Here is a 15,860-nt window from a genome sequence, read left to right on the forward strand (position 1 = left end):
AATCAAGCAACTTCCCTTAGGTTAAAAACTTAGTAAATAACAATGCCAGGACAAACCCGGGTTTTTCCAAATCCAATGTGTAATCTCTTACCAAAATATACCGCCTTGCCTCTCTCTTCTCTTCGTTTTTGTCTCCCTACAACACCCACTTCTCAATCATACCCAGCCGGCACAGAATAAAGTTGCTAACACTGTAAATTCTGACAAGTCAGTTTAAAAAAGCTGATCCTTGCCCCCAGTCACCTTTCTCAACATCCATTTTGATTTCAAATTCCAGTAAAGCTAAACTGCTCATATCCTAATTTAAAACCTTTATAGAGAATACTCGTTTATAAATTGCCACAATCAAGACATTTCCCCCGTCTCCCTCAAATTCTTTAGAAAGATTTCCTAAATTAACTGCATTCAATGCCAACTGCTTGGCACACAAATACTTGGGACACAGGTATTCAATATACACTAATAAGAATTTTCACATTTATAAGCTACCTTCTGTGATAAGAGTCCATACTGAGTCATTTTAAAGTCTGAGTAACCTATCTCCCCAACTGGAAAGTCATCGCCTCTGTAAAGAGGAGTTGTCTTTGTCTTCCTATTTTCTTAGTTTATACCAAAGTACTTTTCACATACAAGGTACATAAGAAATGTCAGCTCGCTGTCTTAGACTGTAAGGAAGCTGCTGCACCAAGGTTTAAGAGTCACCACTCAGTGGCCCCACCTGCTGGAGGCCAGGCCTTGATGTAGCCTGTGCAGTGCACCACCACGAAGTGAGGTTCCCCATCCTTCACAGAGCCGAGTCCGTTTCTAGAAGAATTACAGGTGTGAGAAGAAAAACCATACCCAGTAACACTTAAAGGGCAATTCTGTCTTCCCATCTTTAACTTGAGACTCTTGGACGCTGGAAAAGAGGGTAATTGATACTTGGGCCTTTCCCACCTAAAGCGGCCACCCTGGTTTTGACCCTTACCAAAGTAAAACAAATGAAAGGCACTCAGCAAGGTGAGAATAGGTAAAGTGTAGGTAGAGAGAGGACTAGGGTAACGTCTTTGAACAGGATGCACAAAAGCAGCTTTATTAGTTGAGGAAAGTATTGCCAGAAAAAAGAGGCAACCAGGAGGTAGAGGATGAGCGTGAAGGCTGCTGAGGGAAGTATTACAGTAAGATAGCTGAGAGTGGTGATCTCTAGCAGTACTTGGCCAGCCATTTGGTGTTTTGCTGCTTAAGCTCTCACCTGCATCTGTTCCTCACGAAGCTCAATCTGCTCATGGAGACTGGGTCCACAGAATTACTGCCGCACCTGTTTCAAGGAACACAGCAATTAAAAGCAATTAAGCTGCACGTCAGAGAACTTTCCATCCACTAATAGCCAGATAATAGGTTCTGGATACAACTAGACACGGAAAATTGGTAACAACACTCTTAACAAAGGATAGAGAAGTTACATTCAGTATTTCTAAAACCTATTATATGTTTAGAATTAGAAACCAAGATGTTCCATGTGCTTTTCAAATGCAGAGATTCTCTATGCCAGGGAGCCAGTAGGCTCTGTCTGTAAACCACCAGACGGTAAATACCCCAGCTCTGTGCGGCACACAAACTGTTGCAAGCGGTTAACTCTACAATGACTGCAATAAAACAGCCTCAGATGCTCTGGGAACAAGTGAGCACAGCTGTACTCCCCATCAAGCCAAGAGACACGGTTTGTGGGCTCCAGCTCTATCCCCCACATTTCACTATCTTGCTCTGCCTCTGTCTTGGCATCAGTGTGTCCACACACGGTGCTCCCACCCAACCACTCCACTTCTTCTCTCATTTCTTTACAATAACAGATAAAGCAGGGAAGTTAATGTGTGCTGTACACTAGATAAAGGCTCTTTACATGCATCTATTCTTCTAATCCTCAAAATAACTTTATGAGGTTGATGTTACTATAAACCCCCCTCATTAGATAATGAAATCAAAACACAAAGTAGTCATTGAATGTGCTAAAGGTCTCAGAAGATAGTATGAGGCAAAGCCAGTCTTCCGGGTCCAGAAGCTGCTCTAAAGCACTAAACTACATAGTATTCAATGTTGCTATTCTCCCAGGAAACCTCTACTAACACCCTACTAGTGGACTCTACTAAGAATCCTCAGTACAATGTAGTCAATTTCCATTAAACAACCTGATCTTACGGGGTTGTCAGAAAAGTCATGACATAATTTTTACATTTTTCTTTTTTTTTTTAAAGATTTATTTATTTATGCATACAAGAGCAGGGGTACAGGCCAGAGATTTGGGGGGGCGTTGTGAGAGGATAGACAGAGTGGGGAACAGAACAGGCAGATCGACTGAAGTACACTTGCTGAGGGGAGAAGCAGGCAAGTCAGGAGAGGTCTGCTGCACTATGTGGGTTTCTCCCTGACCGGCTGGGGATCAAACTCGAGCTGCAGAGGTTGCAGACAGCTTCGCAGGCTGTGTCTTAACCTCTTGCGCTTACCAGGGAGGCCCCCTAATTTTTCTGTTTTTCAAGAAATGCCTTATGACTTTTACGACAACCCAACATTATGTGACTTTAAAATGTGTTTTTTCTACCTGTATAGAAAATACCACTGTCCTTTCTGTAGAATCCTAAAATGTACAGTATATAACTTATAAACACTGAATACTGGGCCTCCCTTGGTGGCTCAGGCAGTTGAGCACAGCACTGTGAAGCAGAGCCTCTGCAGCACTGGTTCAATCCTGGCCAGCCAGCGAGGATCCCACATGGCGTGGCAGACCTCTCCTATCGCGCCTGCAGCTCCCCTCAGCAGTGTATTTCGTCAGTCTGCCTGTTCTGCTCCCCACTCTGTCTCTGGTGAATCCTCTCACCCTCCTGCGAATCTGGCCTGTACCCCAGTTCTTGTATAGATAAATACATCTTAAAAAAAAATAAAAATAAACACTGAACACTATCTGAAAAATACAAGAAAATCTCAAATTTCTACCCCCAAAATGCAGAAATGGTCAGAATATATGGATGTGATCTCAGGACGTACTGGGAAAAAAATAGGTTTTGGAATCTGGTTATGGATTAAACTAAACTCCTGTATCAGACATTATCTATGTCTAGGAAGTGAATTTCTTTGAATCTGTTTTTTTTAATCAAAAATAGTAACCATGAATTCTATCCTTTAAGAGCAGGTGGGAACTGAGCTGACATACACATAGTGCCTGGTACGGAAAAGCTCCCTTGTCAAACACAAGTCAGTGTGACAACCCATGTGGGACTTAAATTTAATCCAACTTTATGATGTTGGATTTTAGTTTAACTCAAACCTCCGGTTCTCAATTTTTCTAATTCAAATCACTCACCTCATTCGGCAAATAAATGACCTCCTTGAGCCCATACACATCCTCATGGAAGACTGCTGACCTTCCTTCTTCACAGTTCCAGTCTTCAGGTCAAGGATACGCCCTGGAAAAGGTTGTGAAGAGCTGGAGTATGTTATTGTGTCCAGGGAAGAGAAGGAGAGACACTGGAGGCAAAGAAAATATTCATGTCCTCCCATCTCTTTGCTTATAACAGAATAGGCCAAGGAGACAGATATTTTGAAATTCTGAAATACCTTATTCTCTTCAATGAATCTCACCCTTAAATAAAAAGGCAGCACTGGAAATAACCTTGCACAAGAAATGTAGGAGTGGAAAGTAGAGCTGGCAAGTAGAGACAGTACTGCATCCCAGGGTACTTATGTGCACGCGCGTGCGCGCGCATACACGTGGCACTGGGTTAAAAATAATTTTACATGCTATAGAAAAACACACATATGTTTCAAGCCGAAATTGTTCCTCCTCTTTATTATACAGGAAATAATGGTGAATTTTGGAAAAAGAACTAGAAAATAGAATCTATTAAACATAAAAGAGGGAGAAACTAAATACCAACATTAACCAACATTACTATGACCATAATGAACTTCCTTGCATTTTAATTACCAGTTTTGATCTGTTTCCACTTGTTTCCTTTAGCCAAACTCTGGCAAAAGGACTGAACAGCACTGAAATGGGGATGGTCATGGGGGACGAGAGTAGGGGGTGGGGTGGGGGAAGGAGAAAAACAGAAACAAAAACAAAAAAGCAAACTACAGATACCAAAACCTTATACACTGACTGATAACCACTCCCCTCTGAAATAAGAATCTATTATGAACCTAGCACAAAGCCAAAATTAAACACAAGCAGGTAGAAAAAATACTAGGTAATTATCTACACAAATGAGATAAATAAAGGTCTTTAGAATGGAAAAAAATGTTCAATGTAGGTTTGGCTTTTACTTTTTATAGAGGTGAAGATAAAAGTAAGCTTTTATGTGGGCACTGTCTCTAATGAAACATGCCCTAAGGATAAGCTGTAAGTATATCATCTGCTTGCAGATAAAAAGAACTAATTACATTCATTAGAAAAGAAAATTCTAGAAGCACTGACAGAGTCCATGAACCAATTTAAGAGCTAAAACACCTCATATAGGGCCTCCCTAGCGGCACAGCGGGTTGAGCGCAGCGCTGTGAAGCTGTCTGCAGCCTCTGCAGCACGGGTTCAAGTCCCTGCCAGCCAGGGAGATTCCCACATGGCGTGCTGCTCCCCTCAGCAGTGTGTTTCAGTCTGTCTGCCTGTTCTGCTCCCCACTGTGTCTCTGGTGAATCCTTTCACCCTCCCGCACCTCTGACCTGTACCCCAGCTCTTGTATAAAAATAAATAAATCTTTAAAAGGAAAAGTAAAACACCTCATCTAGCTCAGGATAAAAAAACAAAAAGGAAAATACGTCCTATTTATTTCCTATCCACATAATTCATACCTGTCAGGGCATTTTCTGAAGTAGAAAGCTGCTCACGGAGTTTGTCCACGTCATCTGGGTGCGCCTGGTCATAGAGTGTACTGCCGAACCATTCAGACTGTGGTTGGTTCAAAACCGGGGTCACTGAGTCAGAGACATATACCACCCGGCCTGTCTCACATGAGACAATAAACAGAAAGCCATCTGCTGCCTCTAAGATCAAATGTTTCAGTTCCTGCCAAGAAAAAAAATAAAAGTTAATACTGAATTCTGAAAAACCAAGTATTATTATTATTATTCATAAAAAGACGTATGGCATTACAAGCAATAGGTGTCTCTTCACAAGCAACTGCTGGCTCCTGCCTGGTCCATAGGTTTGTAACCTAAATATAATTAACTTCACTAACAAGGTAATTTATTCCAATAAATATTAACTCAATGTATCTGTGTCTCTATCCACCTATTCCTCTCAATCTCAGAACTCAAGATAGGGAGTAAATAAAAAGGCTTTTACTAACTCCCTCAGGTCTCCTTTAAGAACCTTGCTCTTAAAATATTAATATTTTCCCTCTTTTGCCTCAGGTCTAGAAATACAATCAAGTACATATCTTCCCCAGAATTTACTCAACTTTTTCGCTGTCAAATGTATACTAAGAATAGTCCTTATTAACTCACGCTATTCTCTTGCTTTCATTTATTTCTCAATCCCACAATCTTCACTTAAACCACTGTATTAATGTTTCCCTAACATAGTGTTAATGGTAATTCTCTCATTAACATAACATTAATTAAATTAATAAATTTAGTTAACATGAGCATAATGCGAATGTTACTAATGCCCTCCTAACTACTCATTTAAGACCCGTTTGCTGGTCTGTATCATTTGATTCAACCTCTCAGCTGAATGTGACAATGTGTCCTTCCATCCTTCAAATTTTATTTCCCCGAGCTTGTGTGGCACCATCCCCCAACTTGCGCTTCCTTTTTAAATGTCCCTTCTATGCTTCAGGTTCCCTTTGTTCATGTTTTAAATGTGAGCATTTCGAATCTTCTATCTTAAGTTCTCTAGCTACACCACACTCTATTTTTTTATTTGTTTTTATTGTTACAGTACACCTTACTCTCTTATCAAAAACACCCATGCCACCCACCATGACACAATCCCCCTCTTTACATCCCTGGACTTGCTTCATTTTTTCCCTTGGGTTTTAAGCAGAACAGAATTACAAGTAACAAACATTTTCAAGTAGGTAATCTACCAGCAACTCAATTTCAACTTCTCAAGGGTTGTCACTTCCCCCTCAAAAAAACGATCCTCTGTGCTTTTCTAGCATTTCCTTTCTTAACAGTATCACCTTCCTCTCAGGCTATGCACCTCCAACTACTGTCTTTCATACTCCAGTGGTAACTCAGTGGTATCAATCCTAACTTTCAATACTATTCACCATGCCAGTCATCTTATGCCCAAACTAATGGTCTTCCTGTTTTCACTTTCTCCAATCCATCCTTAACATGCTGCCACCTCTACTAATATGTTTTTGATGACTCCCCACTGTCTAAACATTAAAATCTAACTTCTTTAACACAGTAGCTCAATATTCCATATCAGATCCCAGCCTGTCATCTGAAAGAGCTGTGCACCCCAGAGACCTGATCAGTAAGGAAAGACGGCTTGTAGGTGCCATCAGTGGACGTGTTGCCGGTTCCTCGCAAGGACTTCATGTGAGAAACTGCCATGCGTAAGATGGTGAGCTTGTCTGGTTTCCGAGCCAGGGCACTGCAGGTGGGCACCATATCCGACAGTTCCGTAATGTAGGCGGTCATCTTGTTTCGTCGGCGCCGTTCAATTTCACTGTGATTTTCCCTGCATGGAGAGAAAAGATGCCCCAACCAGGTAGGTGGTCACACTTTGCCATCAGGAGAAGGGAAACTGATAGAGATGCCAACTGAGCTGCTAAAGAAATGTGGTATTTAGATTTAGTCTCAGAACCTAGAATCAGGTTTGCCAACCTTCTCATGCAGAGCAAGCATGGAATAGAAACTAATAAGGCAGACAGAAAACAAGCAGATAACAGCAAATTCCCTCTATTTCCTGGAAATTTTACTTCCAATGTAAATTATCACTTTCTCAGAACAAAAAAATGTTTTAGGAAATGAGTCTTACAAAACAATGACTTAATTGACTTAAGATCCAGAGAGACAAATAATCTCAGACTGGCTGACTCCCTTTTTACTTTGATTTTTTAAAAGACTGAAAATATAAAATGACCGATGTTTTCTAACACAATTACGTTACTCGACAGCAGATACTGAAATGGATAGTATAAGTTCTATTGGTCTATAAAATGTCTGTTCTAAGCTTCTCTTCCTAATTTGGATGATTGAGGAGTTTCATTTGTCCAACTAACGCCCAAAGTCCCACCTTCTCTACTGAGTGTGGTGCTAATGCACTGAGCTCACAGAAGGTCCGATGCCATTTGCCAGGAGTATCTTATGGATCCCTAATTTGGGACAAAGTGATTTGGGAACAGAAGTGGAGTGGGGAGGAAGAGGCTTAAAGACCTGAAACAAACATCTGGATCTCCCCGGGATAAGCAGATCACATCTCTAATGTTGACTACCTCAAAATCAAGACGCAGTATCAATGTTAAAAGTCGTGATCCAGCAGTTTTCAAATTGGATTTCTGAAAAGAGCAGAGTTACTCTGTCCTCACAAGGATGCCTCAAGGAGACTCAGACAACACGCTGCACTTCTGCTTTACTTGAGCAGCTTTATCTCTGTGCTTTGCTTCCACTACCAAATACTCTATTTGAACAAAAGTTCTTTGTGAAAACAAAAAGAAAACAACTAATCTGATATAGACCCCTAGTGTGTGAGAACAGCAAACGAAGGCCTAGTAGTTAATAAGTGACGTTTCAAGGGCTGCCCCCACTGGCAACCAATGCAACACTCTTTCCCATATCATGCTAAGTCAGTTTTCTGAAGAGTGAAAGTGTTAGTAGGAGGCTTGAAAAGGCAGCAGAAAGAGCTTGTGGCCCAGCGACAAGAAAGGCGGGGAGGGAGAACTGCAAGTATCAGTGCTGTCAGCGCTCTCTCTCCTCCTGAGCTGTCCCACATCACAGAGACCAGGGAAAAGGAAAATTGCGCCCGGCATATCTTCTGCAGTACGTCTACATTATTAACAACAGTCTCCTTTCCTGGTGGTAAAATGGTATCACCACATTGGTCCATTTTGGGTTACTTTGGCTGAAAAGCATGAAATTCTGCTCTCAAACTTAAAGCACCCATCTTCCCAGTATGAGATTTCTGACACTTAGCACCAGGAGATGATCTCTTAAACAGCCACAAAAAGTTGCTAAAATTTTTCTGGGAAGCCACAAAGAGTCACTCACCAAAGCAACACCAGACCATTTGTGACAAACAATCCTCTACATAGGAAATAGGGGCAGGCTTTCTAGAGTGGGCGGAGTAAATGCTGAGGCAGAGACCAGGAGCTAATTGCAAACACAGATACATTTGTAAGTTTTCCGTTAAGAGTATTCTCTTACATAAAAGTACCAAGTTGCACAGCTGCATTATTTATAAAGCTTTTTATTCTGTGTAACTTAGTGCTGAGATAAGGAGGAAAAAGGAAAACTATAAGACTAATAGCAATTTCTTAAATGCCTAAGTAAAGTTTCCTCAACACGCCCACTTTCTGATGGGGGAAGCCAAAGTTCCTGTTACATACAAATTTCTAAAAAATTCTGTCTTCCCTCTCTCGGCACAGGTAAGGAAAAACACAAAGAGAAGGGAGAAGAAAAGAGCAGGTGAGAAAAAGGATAGAAAAGGCAGCAGCAACTGCTTCATCATGCTAAAGACACTGTTCTCCTACCTGGCGAGTCTCTCTTTATCCGCAGAGCTCTGCTCATCATCCGACCTAAAAATAAAATCAGTGAACTAAGCTAAAATTAAAATAAAAAGGAAAGGAAAAGGAAAAGAAAGGAAAGGAAAGGAAAGGAAAAGAAAGGATGCAGAGAAGAGAGGAGAAAATGGAAATACGAACAGGAACCTTGCCTATAGCTCCACAAAGCCATCTGCTAGGAGGAAGAAAAGTAACTTACGGAGCTAAAGGACAACATACAAGCAAGGTCAAAATTCTTTATGAATTACCACCATCTGAATACAGAAAGCATCTTGCCATCAATCTCTGCAGAGAGCAAGGATATACAGTTTGAACAAGCACCACAGAAGGGAATACCGTTCTCACACTACTTCCCATCTGGAAAGAAAATGATATCCACATATGCTTTTCTATAATGAAAAAAATCAAAGGGTAAATCGTAAGAATGCCAAACAAGTGACCACAAATACAGTCTCCCCCCAACACACACACGCACATGCACGCACACTCAGACAAAATTATCAACCAGGTTTCACTAGGGAAACTAAGAGCTAGGTTTCTGGCACATCCCCTATCACAGATTGGATCCTGAAGTAGTTAGTTTCTATTAAGTCACTTTCCCATTTTTCTGCAACAAAGGCACAACACTACTACATCCTAGTGACAACTCCCCATGCCCTGGGGACAGCTACAAAGGATTACCACTGTGTGTTTTTAGAACATGGAGATACTGTAAGAATTGGTAGCAACAGAAGAAATAAAGGAATTGGCGGACCAGTATCAGCAATCAATTCCATTTTAAATATACATATAAAGAAGTCTCAAAATATCTAAGTATGACACGTTAACAGGCTAAAAGACTGCTAGCTATTTAACAATGACAAGTACAGTTACTTAAGAATACATGGGGCCTCCCCGGTGGCGCAGCGGATGAGCGCTGGGTTGCGAAGCTGCCCACGGCCTCTGCGGCGCCGGTTCGATCCCCGGCTGCTCCCCGGCCACTGGAGGAGGGTCCCACATGGCGCGCAGACCCCTCCTGCCGCCCGCTGCTCCCCTCAGCAGTGTACTTCGGTCCTTCTGCCTGCTCTGCTCCCCGCTCTGGCTCTGGTGAATTCTCTCACCCTCCCGCGCTTCTCACTGTACCCAGTGCATGTATAAACAAAATAAACAAACAAACAAACAAATAAATAAAACATGCCTCTATTAAAAATAATAAATAAATAAATAAATAAATAAATAAAAGAATACATGGGAGGGCCTTCCTGGTGGCACAGCGGGTTGAGTGATGTGCTGTGAAGCTGTCCGTAGCCTCTGCAGCACCGGTTCGATTCCCCGCCGGCCAGGGAGCTATCCACATGGTGCGGCAGACCTCTCCTGTCTCACCTGTTGCTCCCCTCAACAGTGTCTTCAGTCTGTCTGCCTGTTCTGCTCCCCGCTCTGTCTCTGGTGAATTCTCTCACCCTCCCGCACATCTGGCCTATACCCCAGTTCTTGTATAAATAAATAAATCTTTAAAAATATATATATAGGAAAATTTCTATAAAACTGTCAGCAGGAAGGAGCAAAATAACAGTAATGACAGAACCACATAAAAACTTGTGCATCGGAAGAAAAAGAGAACTGACTGATATTAAACAGTTTAAACTTATGTGCTCATTGGGAACTACAGTTCCTGAGCAAATTACAAATTATAACTTTTATCAAAAGCTATATTTTAAGTTTTTGAAGAGACCCTCCTAAAACTCCAAGAAGGATGTGTGGTAGACCAGCTTAACAAAGTATACCTTAAAGGACTGAAATCTCTCTTTTTTTTTTTAAAGAGAGACCGATGAAATACACTGCTGAGGGGAGGAGCGGGCGCGGCAGGAGAGGTCTGTGCACCATGTGGGACCCTCGCTGGCGGCCAGGGATTGAATCGGCGCTGCAGAGGCTGCAGGCAGCCTCGCAGACCAGAGCTCAACCGCTGCACCACCATGGGAGGCCCTAAAGGACTGAAATCTCTTATTGAAAGAAATTTAAATATCTAAAATTCCCATTACTACTACTCCCACTACTACAGACACAATTCCTTAGCCACTCCTGTATTTCTGAGTGAAATATATGAATGCATAAACATTTACATTATGCAGGTCACATTTTCATAGCTTTTTGGAACCTTGGACAAGGGACTAAACCTGCACCGGCACGGCTATCTGATGGCCATACTTCCTGATGCCGCCTAAAGAAATATCCCCCAAATGCACATGACAAACCTCCCACTTCAGAGGTGGGTCACATTCTAAAGAATTTACAGACATGTACTCTGATAAACAAATCCTTCAAAAACCTCTGAAATCCATTCCTCTCCTATTGCCACTCTAGCCCTGGGCCTTGTGACTTTATGGCTGTCTTACCTCAACAGCCTCCTACCCATTTCACTGACTGCAAGTGTTTCTCTTTAATCGACCCTATACAGTTAATAGGGGGAAATCCTGTATTCTTTTATATGTTATCCTCTCATTCAAAGCCTCTGCTTGCATCTTGTTGCTTCAAAGTAGTTTTATATTACTCTGATATTTCTTAGCTGAATTAAAAAAAAAAACAATTTACTGTTTAATGTATAGAATGAACTTTCTAATAAACAGTACCTGAGAATTTGTTTAAAAAACCACAAAGTATTTTTTATCTTGACAGATAAATTAAGCAAATTTATTTCAATCAAAATTGTCTCCAACAAAAATTGTTTCCATTTTTAAAAGAATTAAAACCATTATCTGCAGGGCCTCCCCGGTGGCGCAGCGGTTGAGCGCTGGGTTGCGAAGCTGCGCGCGGCCTCTGCGGCGCCGGTTCGATCCCCGGCTGCTCCCCGGCCACCGGAGGAGGGTCCCACATGGCGCGCAGACCTCTCCTGCCGCCCGCTGCTCCCCTCAGCAGTGTCCTTCGGTCCTTCTGCCTGCTCTGCTCCCCGCTCTGGCTCTGGTGAATTCTCTCGCCCTCCCGCGCTTCTGACTATACCCAGTGCATGTATAAACAAAACAAACAAAGAAACCAGCAAACAAATAAATAAAGCATGCCTCTATAAAAAAAAAAATAAAAAATAAAAGTTTAAAAAAAAAAACAAAACCATTATCTGCATAGATTTTGTATGCCCCTTTAATAACAAATGCAACCAAGAGAAATCCATATTACTGTGTTTCTGTGGACATCTTGCACACACCTGTATAGCTCTCTATCATACACATAAAACACACCATTAGTTTGAAGCCATAGTTTGAAGCCATTTACCTAGATATAAACAATAATTATAATACTAAGTTTTACCAGCTTTCAGAACAGGACAGAGAAAAGACAGAGAAACTAAACTCTCACTGAGGTAAAATTAAAACTCAGTGAGCGTGAAGTGCAAAATGCTCTACTATGTTACCTGGCAAACCGCTCCTTATCATTAGACATCTGATCGTCATCACACCTGAAGGAGAAGAAAGAGGTTAGTCCAAACTACTGTACTTGTCGCAGCTATTTCACTTGGAAATGCAAACTAGAAAGGGATGAAAATACTCAACAAGAAAAAAAAGTCAATGGCAAAGCATCACACATCTCACACATATCTCATAGCATCAGCGATCATGACGACAGCATCCCACAGGGCTTGTTAGGCTCTGGTGTCTCCTTCACACCTACCTGTCAGACACTGCGAACCAAAGAAGGTGATTTGGGGTGGGGCACAACTGACTGCTTCTCTCGTTCAGAGATATGTTTTTGTTTTTCCTAGTTGTTTAAAAAAAAAAATCTAACAGAATTTATTATCTTGGCCATTTTGAAAAGTACAGTTTAAGAGTGCTAACTATATTCGTATTGTTGTGCAAAAGGTCTCTAGAACCTTTTTGTCTTGCAAAACCGAAGTTCTATACCCACTGAACACCATCTCCCACCCGGACTCCACTCTCTGTCCCTCGGATGCCGACTACTTGAGATACCTCGTGTAAATAAGTGGAATCAGACAGCATGTTATCTCTTTGTGGTTGGTGTATTTCACTTAGTTTGTAATATCCTTAAGACTCATCAATGTTGTAGCATGTACCAGGATTTTCTTCTTTTTAAGTTGAGTAGTATCCCATTGGATGCACACATCACAGTTTATCTGCTCATCTCTCAATGGCTATCTGGGTTGTTTCCACCTCCTGGCTACTATGAAAATGGGGCAATGAACATAAGTATGCAAGTATCTTTCTAAGAGTCTACTAATTATTTTCGCTATATTAAGTGGGGCTGCTGGATTACATGGTAATTCTAATTCTTAGCACTATGAAGCTATCCACAGCCACTGCAGCAAAAGTTCGATCCACGGCCAGGGAGCTGACCCACATGGCAGAGCAGACCTCTCCTGTCTCCCTGCTACTCCCCTCAGCAGTGTATTTCAGTCAATCTGCCTGTTCTGCTCCCCCCTCTGTCTCTGGTGAATCCTTTCACCCCCCCACCCCACACACACCTCTGGCCTATACCCCAGTCTTGTATGTATAAATAAATAAAATACATCTTTAAAATACACACACACACACACACAACTTTGTAACACCTAAGTAAGTGAAGTTAAATCTGGCCACTAACATAGTAAACTATTTAATAGAGTTTCTGTACTGATTTCTCAAATATATTATTCTGCAATGCAGACACCAATTAAGCAACATTTTCAACTTTGGAAATAAAAAAAGGCAGACTGTAGTCAAGGTTATCTTCCTTTCTTGACTCACTGCTTTTCTTTCTTAAAAACAAAGCTAAGTTACTGATCTTCAGCAAGAATAAATACTGCCCCTCTAAAAAAGAACTCCATCACTTACTAAAGGTTCATTTTTAGCACTCTGAAAGATTCAATACTCAAGGATACAAATTCCAATTTGTGATCTACAGCAATCAACTGGTATCAGAGGACACAATACAGTACATGCTACCAACTCCCCAACAATTAAATCTCCCAGCAGTTACTGCCATGTGTACCCCCCCTCCCCCCGCACTGACTCAGGACAGTGTACACACGGGCCATGTACATATGTCAGTACAAGCAAGGTCTGATAAACATTTGCAGACTAGAACTTGCCCTTTGGAATGCAGTCATCACCAGGTAAAGAAATGCAGTCTTGCTTCCTTAAGGCGAAAGACCAAAAGAAAGAGACAGCAAGCCCTATCAGCGGAGTCCGGCTGCCAGCTGAACCCAGCCTTATGAGTGCGCCTAGTCTAGATCAGCAGAGGAACAACCCAGTCAACCCACAAAATTGTATAAAAGAATAAATCACTGTTTCTAGGCCACACCACAGTAGATAACTGGTCGTGTAAATTCTCTTCCCTCTCCTCACTAGAGCCCCTTCCTCTACTAAGAGAATGCTTGAAATTTTTATGGGTACAACGTAATATGTACATTTAGTTTTAAGATGAAGCACCGTCCTTAAATCTAAGGACAAAAATACTGTAAATCGGCCTCCCTGGTGGAGCAGGGGTTAAACACAGTGCTATCAAGCTATCGGCAGCCACTACAGCAAGAGTTCGATCCCTGGCCAGCCAGGGAGTTGACCCACAGGGCGCAGCAGACCTCTCCTGTATCCCCGCTGCTCCCCTCAGCAGTGTGTTTCAGCAGATCTGCCTGTTCTGCTCCCCCCCTCTCTCTAATGACTCCTCTCATCCTCTGCACTACTGGTCTACACCCCAGTTCTTATATGCATAAATAAATAAATCTTTAAAAAAAATACTGTAAGTCAGAAAATATAAAATCATCAACTTTGCTTTTTAATATCAGAAATCTAAAGTTTTTCAAACTCTTACCTCAAAAATTTACTGTTCCCTTCTCCATCATCATCAAAATCCAACCTGGGGAAAGCCAACAATAAATATGGTAAGCTTACTGACAATGCAGAGCACTAAGAAATTACTAATTTGCAACTCATAAGTTACCTGACACCCACCCAACTGGAAGAAAGAAAAGAGGAAGTGGATTAAGCCAAGCAAAGCTATATTACCTCTTCCTTTCTATGCCAAAGTGAACAAAGAAACTGGGTGACTGAAAAAGAGAAAAACTTATCATTTTCCTAGGGTAGCAGTCCACCGTCACCTAAATTTTACATCACAGTATAACCTCTACAAAAAAAAAAAAGCAGGAGTCTACTCAAAATGAATAAGAAAAATTAAATGTGAACAATTCAGGTTAATTTTTCATTTCTATAGTCTAAGTTATGTTACCAGCTTTATAATGTCATCCTTCATTCTTTATATGATCTTCCAAAACAGTGATTTAAGGCTTCAGAAGATCATTAAATAATACTTCTGTCCTTCATTCATCTAATATGTGTTGTATTCAGGATGAGGTGGAAACAAACACCTTGCCCTCACGGAACTCTTTGCCTAGACAAGTACAAATATAAAGTAAATGCGAATAGCCAAGTTCCATGTAAGGAGTCTAATCAATCTGCTACAGACATTTAGTGGAAGGAGAGGTAACTTTCACTTCAGGAAGGTTACAGTAACAAGGTAGACCAACCTCCTACCACTCCCTGTACTCCATTCAGCTAACATAATCCATGTTTCGACCTTAACCCATTGATCATGCTCCCATCTCTGCTAGTATAATATAACCTGATATTATGAGCCGCTAAGTGGGTGACGTAGGAAGCATGCGTCAACCCTGAGGTGTTCATTCTTCTCCCTCCTTATAGCCCCTCATCACTTGTCAAAATCCTACCCATATAACTAATAACTCCGCTTCTAAAAATTTATTCTAAAGAAATAAATTGAAAATGAACTGAACAGAACATAACAAAAGTATCTTAAGCTCTGAGAAAGAAAGGGAGAGAGAAAGAGGTAGAGGGGGTCAACCTGATAATGCGATTGGCCTAGTAGCACTTTGCTGGTAGGCACAGGGAGGTATATACACACAACAGTGTGTGACACAGTATTCCCGAAACGTACACAGTCTTGTAAACCAATGTAAATAATAGAATTTTATTTTCAAAAAAAGACCTCAAAAATTATGTAAAAGATGTTCATTTCAGCATTACATATAGCAGTAAAATATTCAAAACAATTTGGAAGTTAAGGAATTAAATGCAGCCCCTTAAGTTAGTATGAAATTATGTTTATGCAGAATATGTAACAAAAAGAAAGATTATTATATATTAGGAGACAAGGCCAGGCTATATAAAATTATATAATTAT

At 41.1% G+C, this 15,860-nt stretch overlaps 1 protein-coding gene across 5 annotated transcripts in view; it reads right to left on the bottom strand.

The window, feature by feature from the left end:
• The window catches only part of ARNT (aryl hydrocarbon receptor nuclear translocator), a 47,264-nt gene that overhangs the window by 16,876 nt on the left and 14,528 nt on the right, over nucleotides 1-15,860 (bottom strand). For 2 of the 5 annotated variants that reach the window (XM_037501438.2, XM_037501437.2), the window contains exons 3-10: nucleotides 14,475-14,519; nucleotides 12,085-12,129; nucleotides 8,673-8,717; nucleotides 6,448-6,661; nucleotides 4,819-5,032; nucleotides 3,335-3,437; nucleotides 1,232-1,297; nucleotides 719-804 (exon numbers count right to left, since the gene is read on the bottom strand). In XM_037501438.2, the coding sequence (XP_037357335.1) occupies nucleotides 719-804; nucleotides 1,232-1,297; nucleotides 3,335-3,437; nucleotides 4,819-5,032; nucleotides 6,448-6,661; nucleotides 8,673-8,717; nucleotides 12,085-12,129; nucleotides 14,475-14,519 (818 nt within the window). Of the gene's footprint in view, nucleotides 1-718; nucleotides 805-1,231; nucleotides 1,298-3,334; nucleotides 3,438-4,818; nucleotides 5,033-6,447; nucleotides 6,662-8,672; nucleotides 8,718-12,084; nucleotides 12,130-14,474; nucleotides 14,550-15,860 lie in introns of all 5 variants that reach the window. The other 3 variants (XM_037501440.2, XM_037501439.2, XM_054691771.1) reach the window with 2 other exon arrangements.

The sequence above is a fragment of the Talpa occidentalis genome, unplaced genomic scaffold, assembly GCF_014898055.3.
Source record: "Talpa occidentalis isolate TD23 unplaced genomic scaffold, MPIMG_talOcc4v2.1 talOcc4.9, whole genome shotgun sequence".
In the NCBI taxonomy this organism is placed as follows: Eukaryota; Metazoa; Chordata; class Mammalia; order Eulipotyphla; family Talpidae; genus Talpa; species Talpa occidentalis.